General features: G+C 50.6%; 5 protein-coding genes across 5 annotated transcripts; 2 read left to right on the top strand and 3 right to left on the bottom strand.

Moving 5' to 3' along the window:
- Positions 1-1,640: 1,640 nt before the first annotated feature.
- Positions 1,641-1,859, top strand: POX_c03648 (AN1-type zinc finger protein TMC1; the record flags this gene model as incomplete). The annotated part of the gene is made up of 1 exon (XM_050112540.1): positions 1,641-1,859. The coding sequence occupies one exon, from the start codon at positions 1,641-1,643 to the stop codon at positions 1,857-1,859; it is 219 nt and encodes a 72-aa protein (XP_049970096.1).
- Positions 1,860-2,622: 763 nt separating this feature from the next.
- On the bottom strand, positions 2,623-3,320 carry POX_c03647 (uncharacterized protein; the record flags this gene model as incomplete). Its single annotated transcript, XM_050112539.1, has 2 exons — positions 2,623-2,644; positions 3,019-3,320. The coding sequence occupies 2 exons, from the start codon at positions 3,318-3,320 to the stop codon at positions 2,623-2,625; spliced, it is 324 nt and encodes a 107-aa protein (XP_049970095.1).
- A 1,285-nt stretch (positions 3,321-4,605) lies between these two features.
- POX_c03646 (30 kDa heat shock protein) lies at positions 4,606-5,124 on the bottom strand (the record flags this gene model as incomplete). Its single annotated transcript, XM_050112538.1, has 1 exon — positions 4,606-5,124. The coding sequence occupies one exon, from the start codon at positions 5,122-5,124 to the stop codon at positions 4,606-4,608; it is 519 nt and encodes a 172-aa protein (XP_049970094.1).
- A 1,593-nt stretch (positions 5,125-6,717) lies between these two features.
- POX_c03645 (uncharacterized protein) lies at positions 6,718-8,704 on the top strand (the record flags this gene model as incomplete). The annotated part of the gene is made up of 4 exons (XM_050112537.1): positions 6,718-6,910; positions 7,023-7,185; positions 7,250-8,311; positions 8,401-8,704. The coding sequence occupies 4 exons, from the start codon at positions 6,718-6,720 to the stop codon at positions 8,702-8,704; spliced, it is 1,722 nt and encodes a 573-aa protein (XP_049970093.1).
- A 593-nt stretch (positions 8,705-9,297) lies between these two features.
- On the bottom strand, positions 9,298-10,566 carry POX_c03644 (Serine/threonine-protein phosphatase 2A activator 2; the record flags this gene model as incomplete). Its single annotated transcript, XM_050112536.1, has 1 exon — positions 9,298-10,566. One exon carries the CDS (start codon positions 10,564-10,566, stop codon positions 9,298-9,300), a length of 1,269 nt encoding a protein of 422 aa, XP_049970092.1.
- Positions 10,567-10,817: the final 251 nt, after the last annotated feature.

Below are 10,817 nucleotides of genomic sequence, written 5' to 3'. Positions count from 1 at the left end.
GTCACTTCTTCTCCCCCCACTGCCTGATCACGCCTCCCCCCGGAGGAGCCATCGTGAAACCGAGCGGCCCCCGGTTCGCTTGAAGCATGGCCGATGCCTGATTCATTCTGGATGGGTTCCGAGGCTCAGGATCGGGCGGCTGAAACCATTCGTTCAGGATGGCAGGTCAGTCTCAATGGATCAATTCGCAATCTGAATCTGAACCTGAATCAGCAGTCATTGGCAATGCTCTAGAATATATCCCCGTACCCCTACACCGTACGCCATGCATATGATGTACTAGATTGGCAGATGCAGAGGACCACCACTGCATCAGAGCAGAGCTAAGACTTCTCGTCCATACAACGGGGGGATTAACAGAAGAGAACCGACGGAGAGCATCGATGAGCTGCCAAAAGGCAACCTAACTGGGGGCACCTGTGGATTTTCAAACCCATTGGCGCAAAACCAACTTGACAGTCATGTACGACTGATCTACGATCATCGTCCCGATTCTCAACTCGGGGACCTGGGTCTTCTCTCCTTGCCCGAGCGAACTATCTCCGGCAGCCTGTTCGCTCCGGATTCGCCTCACTTCGACTGACTCAGCCGACCGCCATCCACTCATGCAGCACTCCCAGTCCCGATGTATGGATCGACGTATGCACCAGCGCAGTAACGTATCTCAGTCAGTGCGAGTTACTTGTCTCCGACAGCACGTAGAATTCTTCTAGATCTGGACAATAAGGAATTGGTCATCTCTCCGCGACTGTCTTGACAAATGACACCCTATGCAACCCACTGGGTGTTCTCCCGGCCTTTTTTCAACCCTGGATCCAGTCCTCTTTCTAACTTGTACTTTAGACTTTTTTTTTTCCTTTTTTTATTATTATTAATTTCTTCTTTTTTTTGACTTCTTTGGCTTTCGGCCTTTTACTTTGTTCAACCATTTTTCAAATCGTCCTTGCCTGCATCTGGTGGAGATTCCTTTGGTCCCGTCCGTTCCGATCCCGGGCTCTTCTCCCTCTTTCTGGCTCTCTCTTCATCGTGGATCGTATGCATTGCAGTCGTAGTCTCTGGAGATTAGCTTATATACTCGCCGGGCCCCCATCTCGCCTCCATCGGAGTACGATCCTCCTTCCCCTTTACGCCTTTACATCATCTACTTCCCACCGGCACCACCCCAAACCCAACATTGACGTCTTTCTCCCTTTCCTTCCTCCTCTTATCTACCTTCTCTCATCCTCATCTTTCCAATTCCATTTCTCTTCCATCACACCTCTGAAACCCCCTTCTTCTCTCTCGCGATAAGATCAACTCCATTTTCCAAGGGTCCCTCTCCCAATCTTCGATTCCTTATCAGCGGTCACGCCTCACCCTTCTCCGCACGGCTCCTCCTCACGACCCGTCCTCGGCGCTAGCCATTGCGACCACCTGTCTCCTGACTCACGCTCCATTCGACCGTGCTTCATCCTCTCGCCGTCGCTTAGAATCCTTCTTAGCTTCATAATCGGCACCTAGCGCCTCTCTTTCTTCCTTTCCACCCTCCCTCTCACATACCCTCACTCTCTGTCTCCTCTCCTCTTCCGAGACTTGGAGACCCTGTGAACCATCTACCGTCTTTCTCCTCACCGCCCATCGCCACCACCACCACCACCATCATGGCACCTCGCAAGCCTCGTTGCAATTTCAAGGAGTGCAAGGAAGCGGCACAGCGGATCGTCGGAGACTGCAGTTTTTGCCACGGCCACTTTTGCTCAAAGCACCGCATGCTCGAAGCCCACTCCTGTACCGGGCTGGAGGATTGCAAGAAGGAATCACATGCTCGCAACGCCGACAAGCTGAACAGCGAACGAACAGTCGTTGTCAAGGGTGTATAAGGGGAAGATTTGGGGTTCTCGATTCAGAGTTTCGAGAACCTCCTCCCTTGTCTCTTCGCCCTCTCTCTCTTTCTCTCTCTCTTCTACGCTGTTCCCCGGCGTATAGGCTGGCGCCCCCATAATGCCGATGGGATTTTAGCGCGGTGTTTGCCTTGATTCTTTTTCCTTGTCTTCCAATTCTTGTTCTTGCGAGTTCGTCACTCGGACTTTGATTCGGGGGACATCCCTTTTCTATCTCGCGAGCCGCTATCTTTGCCACAGGAGGTGTTACCATCGTCGGGGCGTTCTTAACGGCTTTATATTACCTCGTCCCGCCGCCGGCCAATTTCCATCGGCTGCCTCTGGGACTTTTTATTTTCGCATACCGTTGGGCATGGTTTTCTTTTTCGGCTTCTTTTGCGCTTTGGTTTTCTTTTGGTTGAACTCGAGTCTTCTCAGGATATCAACATAGAGTTTCCGGGGAGACGATACCACTCCTCGGAGCGTTGTTGTTTCTGGATTAGCCCACCATACATATATTATATTCTTCAAATTCTGCCCCAGCTCCAGTTTGATTGCTACGGTAGCAAGATCATGATCCCCGTCGCTGTCCGACTGTGAAAAGTCACCTGTTGTAGATTGCACAGAGTGTTGCAATCCAACAGGTACCAGACTGTGCTTCGTAGGGATGGCAATGATGTTTCCAAGCTGACCAATCGCTTTTGATCGCGGCGTGTAACACAAAGAAGAAGTAAAACTGTTTCTTCCGCATTTGTGCCCTGCACTAACCAGGTCCAATCTTCGGCCTAGACCACAAGGTGTCAGTTCTCAATTCCTTCTCGACAATGAAGAAAGATAGCGAGTCAATTCTCCACACGTACATATCATGATGCTCACTCAATCGACTGAGATACTTATTCAACTCTTCGACCCGTTCCTTGTGCGATTTGATCCCTTCTTTTTTCAATCGTTCTTGTAACTATATCTCTCCGTCAACCGAGACGAGTCCCGAAACAATGCGTCAGCCATCTCTGTCAATACATGAATACACCAGTGTCGGGGTCGAGGCCAACCAAACGTCAACACCCCCCCCCCCCCCCCCCCCTTAAACAAAAAAAAGTATTGACAAAAAATCAACCGAATATCTTCACTTACCCGTCTCCGCCTCATCTCCTCATACCTTCTCTCTGCCTCGGTTTTAGCAACCATTGCTCCGCGGTCCTCGTCCCGATCTCGAGAATTTGATCGACGCGGATCAATTTCGTTGGGGTCCGGCTTTTCATGCTGCTGCTGAGAGGCGAGTTGTTCGGATTCTCGATCTGGTTGCGATTCACCCGGCGCATTTCCGGTCGGGTCGGTGGTACCGTCTTGCTTTGTCTTGTTCTTCTTCTTTTTCTTCTTTTCCACGCGTCCGTCGCTGACTTTGCTTCCTTTGAGCTTGAGTTTGCCGCCTCCGCCTGTGGCGTATTCGTCTGGGGCCATGATGGCGCTGGAGGGGGTGTGATTTTCGTGATTGCGCGGCCGGGCCCGTTTGGATGGGGTGCGAGTGAAGACAGAGGAAAAAGAAAAAGATGAGACGAGATTCTGGTAAAGGAAAAAGGGAAAGGAAAATGGTCCTGTGCCGGGTCGTGGGGCGATAATATCACGATATATCAGAATGGAGTCCTCTGGAGACTGTGCTTGGGCGCGATACTCGGTGTGTCCTCCAAGTTGATGGTCGTGGAAGTGTGTATGGTGCACACTGTCTTCGCGCGTCTGTATGTGTGTATGTGTGTATCTAGCTGTTACATATGTAGCAGCAAGCGCGATGACTCTTTGAAGGTCTCTCCCAGCAACCCAGGTTGTAATGAATCACCTGGCCCGTTTCTCGACGCGCAATCAGGACCACAAGGCGGACGGGTGGTGCGGAGAACGAGGAATTTCCTGAGCGGTCAGATGAGGAGAACGATCATGTTGGACTTGAGTTGAAAAAGTGGGTCTCTTCGAATGCACTGGAGTGGAAATACAGTCGAAGTGGAGGTGGGGAAGGGCAGTCTTTTTCTTTGGCTTTGCCACTTGATTCCGGGTGGTGCCGGTGATACAATTGGTTCTCAGAGGGGGCTTGGACAGCACTGGCATTTATTTGATTGGTGGATCCGTGGGTATAGAACATTTTGGAAGAGTTCATGTTGAGCAATTTGTTCATTTGGATAATAGTTGAGTGGAAAGATGGGGATGCTGTGCTGATTATATAAAAGTATTATATAAAAGTACACATAAAATATGGGAAGATAATCTACCTGATTTGGTAGGGTTTCGAGTTTCTTAGAGACGTGCAACTATAGAATTAATCCTTATAGCTAGATATTTGGTTGGCTAGATGCAAACATCCAGATTTATCTCTAGATTGAAAAGTCAATTTCAAGTCAACTAGTGAATTAGAAAGAGAAAGAAGTTTCTTTCCAAGAACATGGTAAAAAGGATTGAAGGAGTGTATTAGCACATTATCAATAGTGACATGAAAAATCACCCCCAAAAAGTCAACATCCACGCCACAGCTATGCGAACAACGAATGAATGCCGGTCGCAACTCGACAAACAAGTAGGCCCAAGAAAAAAAATCAAGGAACGTCACAGGATAGACCACGCTCATGCAAAGGATTGAAAGTGTACGCTCATAAATGAGATCACAAGATCAAAATACTCCAACGCTGCATCATAAAAGTGAACAGAAGAAAGGTAAATCCGACCGAGTCAGGCAATGCCGACACGATAGTCGCTAAACCGCTCACTCAATGGTAATCTTCTTGGTCGCCGAGGCCGTGGCCTTGGGCACCAGAATGGACAGGATGCCATTCTTCAGACTGGCCTTGACATGGTCCTGGTCCACGCGGTTCGGGAACGAGAAGGTCCGCGAGAATTCTCCGACACTGCGCTCGCTGGCCCAGTAGCGGTGCTGGCCGACCGACTTGTTATTCTTGGAAGCCTTGTCGGCAGTCTCGACGGCTTGTTCGGTGTTGGACTGGTCCTTGGACGGCTCCGAGGAGTGGTGGTATTCGCGCTCGGTCCGGCCCTTCACGACCAAGGTTTGTGGGTCGGTGAACTCAATGTTGATGTCTTCTTGAGCAATTCCGGGCAGCTCACCGTCCAAGTGGAAGGCTGATTCGCTTTCACGGACGTCGAACTTGGGAGCGAAGCCGCGGATGGCAGACTGGCCATGGCTTCGGTGGTTGTCATAGTCGTCTAGGAGACGGAAGAGAGGGGCGAAGTCGCCGGTGGAAGGGAAGCTGGTTCGGAAGAGAGACATTGTGTGTTTTGTGTTTGAACTTTGGATTTGAACAATCAAAGGAGTTCTTGGAAAAGTTCAGAGACTTGCACTTGATGGAGAGTAGTAGTAAAGGCTTTTCGCGATTGCAGTGTCTTTTGATTGTGATTCTGATTCTTGCTTGATGATGTCTGATGAACGAGAATATTGGGGACGTGTTTGGGGGGTATTATATAGCCTATGACCGGGTTGCTTAGATGCTTCTAGATATCTGTACAGCTCTCTAGATTCAGAAGATGATGATTATCGGCATGATCACTGGCATGCCCTCCATGTCGCTGGCATGCTCTAGTTTCTCGGAGATGCTTCTCCGCGTTTCGATGCATCACGTGATATGACACGGGGCCTAGATCTGGCGGTAGATCCTGGTCACCTTGTCTGCAGTCTGTACAACCTATTGGGTGAATTGGCTTGCCACCGGGAGTATCACGAACCATCTAGAGATTTCTCATGAGCTGTTGGTGCATCCGAGTTCAGAGAAGTTATGACACAGGCGGTGTGTGGAGTATCTACACGGTACGACTGTTGAGTGACTCAAATCGGGCCCGGTTGAATCAAAAGTTCTCGCAAGTTCTCTGAGTGAGTCAATGTTGAAAGAATCTCACATGTAGCTCCAGCCCCTCTACACCCAAGTTCAAAAGTCCAGCTTCGTACGAATTCGTACCCATCATTACCATAGTGGGATAATACAGAGTGTTCAATTGACTCTGGAACCGACATTGACAGTCTCGCAGAAATTGCCGACCGGGCAAAGTCATGTCTACGAAGGGGCGTAACGACGTTGTCTGTCGCTCGCTCGCAAAGGTCCAGTCTCACGATGCACAGTAGTGAGGTCATTGGCCTCTTGGAATGGCTGCATGCAAGGGAAAATCAACCTGGAAAGCTCAGGAGGACTTCACGTATGTAGATGAAGCGATGTCTGGTGACTTGGCGCAGCAACCTTTAACCCTTCGACCCGGAGTGGGTGATCCTCGGCGATGAGCGCCTTCTCTGTGGACTTTTGATCTCATCATGACATGCAACCCCTCGGCCGGACCAAATCCGCTGTTTCGAGGGAGCTTATCGCGGATCGGCAAATAATCCTAACGCCACTTCGCTACGGCAGTTGGGCCATCACCCGTCGCCTTTCAAAAGGGAACCGTAGCAGTAAAGACAGAAGTGAGGAACCCGCTTCGTTCGTAATATGACCTGATATCAGGTGATGGACGACCTTGTAAGTTACACGACTTTTGTAATGAAATGAAAACAAGACAAAACACATTCACACGCCTCGTCGACTGTCCAGTTTTCGTTTTTGATGCATCTCGTGACCGTGACGCATCGATCGTCCCAGTAACTGGTGACAACGAAACTCTCCGTCATGTAGTCCATGTCCAGCGCTTGCACCTCCTCCACCAAGGCTCTCAGAACAAGCAACTCAGATCAGCTTAACAGTTGGGCCGTTAGGCTGTCAGGCTGCAGGAGCCCCACAAAAAACACGAGGCCAATCCGCCAGAGCTTCCAGGAACCCAATTCTGCACGAAGCTTCACTCGTGACCACCCTCCTGTTGCCCGTCCTGCGCATCATAGCGAGCCATGTCGCTCGTGCAGCACGTCACTCCCTTGGAAGGTGTGGATGTCGAGCCAGATGTGGAAATCGATGAGGATTTCCATCCCATTGCTCGCAAGATTAGTTATGATGTGCTCCAGCCACCAACGCAGCCGGTGCCGTTAGAGGACCAGCCGCCCGCCTTACCCGCGTATCAAGTCTCTGCGGCACGAAGATTGGGTATGCGCACATCATTTCAAATACCTCCCTCCCAGAAAGAGCCAAAAAAAATTAGCGAAAGAGAAATGTGGAAATCGGTTGGAGGGCTGCCATACTAATTTTTTTTTTCCAGCGCAGGTCGTATTTACTATCTTCGCATGCTGGCTCGCCTCAGGGATTCTCTTTGGATATGCAGCGCTGAAACCGGTCCTCGTTGAAGAGGGGGTCTACCATGACCTGTGCACAGAAGAGGAGGTCCGCGACGGAGTCAAGCTGTGTGTGCAACAAGATCTGAGGTGAGCGCCTGTGTGTCTTGTAGGAAGGTACTTGTGAGACATCCCTACTGACAAGATGGAACAGATTGAATCTGTGTTTCACCATCGCGTCCATCACGGCCAACGTCTCGGCGTTACCCGTGGGGACTATCCTCGACCACTATGGATCACGGATCTGCGGTCTGATCGGTAGTTTATCTTTGACCATTGGAAGTATCCTTCTGGCATTTTCGTTCCTCTGGCCTCACTTCCAGGGCTTTGTGATGGGCAACTTTTTCCTCGCCTTTGGAGGCACTTTTATCTTTGTGCCCTCCTTTCAAATCGCAAACGCCTTTCCAAAATCCGCGGGAACCATTGTCGCGCTGGTCACCGGAGCCTTCGATGCGTCCGCTGCCGTTTTTCTCCTCTACCGGTTGGTATATGAGATCTCAGACCAGACCTTCACCCCTGACAAGTTTTTCCTGGGCTACCTGGCCGTGCCGGTGATCATTCTCTTGGCACTCTTGACATTCATGCCGACACGGGATTACTACACCACCATGCGCTTGGAAGATCAAATCCACAAAGCCGAGGACCCGATGCGCGACGTGCACGATTCCGATCAGGATATTGACAGTGATCGAGAATTGCAGCGCGTGCGCAGCCGACGTGCCGAGCGGCGCCAGGAGATGATCGAGAATATCAACGAAGTTCTCGGCGACGAAGATGAGCGACTCCAACGGGCGGAGCGCGAAGAGGATCGTCACCAAATCAGTCAAGTCTGGGGTGTTTTACACGGATTACCCGCTCACAAACAGATGATGACACCGTGGTTCATCTTGATTACCTTGATGACGGTCATTCAGATGGTGCGGATGAACTATTTCATTGCCACGATCCGCACTCAATATGAGTACATGCTCGGTTCCGACGAGAGCGCCCAGCGCATCAATGACTTTTTCGATGTCGCCTTGCCGATCGGTGGAATCCTCTCTACGCCTTTGATCGGAAGCTTGTTGGATCGTCTGAGTGTCCCGGCGACTCTGAGTCTGATCGTGTTTCTGACTACAAGCATCGGCATTCTTAATTCAATTCCAGCCATGTGGGCGGGCTATTGGACGGTCATTCTGTTCGTTTTACTACGCCCTCTATACTATTCAGCCATGTCGTATGTTCTGCCTTATTTTACTTTCTCTCTCCCCCCCTGATCCCCATGTACTACTCAATCGACACGACTAGCTGACACATGAATCACAGGGACTACGCAACCAAGGTCTTCGGCTTCGCCACTTTCGGTCGAGTCTATGGAACAATCATCTGTCTATCCGGGATGGTCAATTTCTCCCAGTACTGGCTTGACTCCCTGACGCACGGGCCATTCGACGGTAACCCGGTCCCCATCAATGTTGGCCTCGTGGTGGCTGGATTCGTCGTCGGGGTCATCCTCGTGGGATATGTCACGCTCGCGGGTCGGCGGTTCCAATCCGAGGAGGGTACTGACCACGAGAGAGCGCCGTTGTTGACTGTGGAAGAGGAAGTGGATGAGGGAGAGGAAGAGTGAGGGTAAGGACTCGTTTGGTAGCTTCCGTCTGGCTGAGAGATTGGAAGCTTGCCAGGTAGTGGGCTGAGAGACCCTGGGGATGCGTGAACGAGTGTGAATGGCGGTTTTTTTTTTCCTGTATTGACTCTGATCCCACTGAACGGGGATGATCAGTGAACGAATGTACATTAAGGTCGCTTGAAAGACATTTCAATAGATCCAAACCTACGAGTGGAAACTTTCGAAAAAAGTAATGGTAGGAATAGCGTCGAGCGAGTCTCGAGCACCATCTGCAGGATCTTATCCTGGACCTTATGATCTACTTGAAGGGGGAAAAAAAGAAAAAAAAAAACCAAGTTCTCGTTCCACACACTCCTTCAGGTTTATTTTTTTCTGATCCATGACCAACTACATCAAATTCCTGGACTTCAATCGGTTGACGGTCAGGATTTTTTTGGCTACAAATTACCTTTTCAAGATATCATGCCCATGGCCCTTCTTGAATTTATGTGTATGTCCCGGGAGATTGATATTCCAGTTTGAAATTTGAAGTTGACTTGATAGTCAGAAATTGGTGAATTCGTTGAAAATTTCTCTTAAGTGCCCTTCTTGTTTTAATCAAATGGAATAGGACGAAGATTGGACCCGCCAATCCGCTTGCGCATTTCCGCGCCGGCCGCAATCGTACTGGGGACCTTGATGCCGCAACAATCCCCAAAGTAATCTGTCGTGGTGTGCCCATGGGGATGGTCGAGACATTGGCCATCTCCATGTTCATGGTCATCGGCATCCTCGGAGCGCTCACCCATCCCCTCGGCAGCTGGAAGCAGACTTCCGAACAGGAAATGTTGCATAATTGGAAGTTTGCCCAATACCTCCTTGACAAACATCTTCTTCATCCCGCTCTCAACCTTGAACCAATTCTTAGCTCCGGAAATGTCGTCCAGCATGGGGCTGTGCCATCGCAGACCCTTGACGGTCTTGACGCTGTCGACCCAGCGCACTTGGTCCAGGTAGATGTATTTATCCCCTTCCTCGTCCAACATGGCCACGTTGTGAATGCCCAGCGGTGTGATGTACGGGTGATCCACGAGTTGACTCGCACCAAATAGAAAAGGGAGAAAATGATAGTCATCCAGCCCCCAGACACCGTGTGACCCGGCAGGTTCGAGATAATACGTGGATTGGATGTCCCGCATCAGATGCAAATATTGAACGTAAACTTGGAACACGACAGCGGGGAACTCTTGGGTGGTGAGTAGTCCCAACTGATATAAAGCTAACAGCCACATCATGAAGTTAAGTTCGTGGCCTGATCCATAGTCGAGCCGATCTCGCGATCCGAGGGACTCAACCAGATATGTTGACACCTCCTCGATGGCGGATGCATCCTGCAAGCCGAGGATGTCCGCATGCCATGACGCGCTTTGTGTAGCGACATCGTCGAAGAAGGCTCGAAAGGCGGGATTTCCAAAGCGCGAGCCGCCCTGGTCCAGCGCAGGATGCTTTACTAATAGAGACTGTAATCGCCCCACCACCGAGACGATATTGACGATCTGATTCGAATCGGCCGATTTCTGGACATCAGTGACGGCACGGCCACGCACCGAGTCCGAGAGACCGAATATAAACGCAAGTACCAGTTTGTAGGTGGGTGAAGCTAAAAAGAGCTCATGGTCTTTCGGCGATAAGATGCGGCGGACCGGGCGTGAGTATTGATGGGCGGAAAGGTCAGGCGGCGAAGGCAATGGAGGGGTGACAGGGGTGGGCTCTCGAGAGGAAGAGGTTTGCGATCGGCGATTACTATTTGCGCGGAGCTGCGAAAGCTTTTTGGAAAGATCGAGAGAGCCTTCTCGAGCGGGCGGTATTGAGGTCGAGGCCATCTTGGGGACAATATGTTGGCGAACGTGAGGGAGCTTTAGCCCAGAAGGAAGCAGCTGCACTGTTTGGAAAAACAATTTGGGTGGGACTAAATCGGCAGGACAAGTGGAGCAGAGACACCGCTTGCTGAATGGGGAAACAATATGACGTGTATCCGGAGCGGACTGGCGTGATTTCTCACTGGTGGAGCCACTTTCTGCCGGCACGATCAATTTGGCATTTAGAGTTCACCGAGGGCTCACGACGAGCTGTG

The sequence above is a fragment of the Penicillium oxalicum genome, chromosome III (assembly GCF_001723175.1).
Source record: "Penicillium oxalicum strain HP7-1 chromosome III, whole genome shotgun sequence".
NCBI classification, from domain to species: Eukaryota; Fungi; Ascomycota; class Eurotiomycetes; order Eurotiales; family Aspergillaceae; genus Penicillium; species Penicillium oxalicum.
This window is presented reverse-complemented; position numbering and strand designations above follow the sequence as displayed.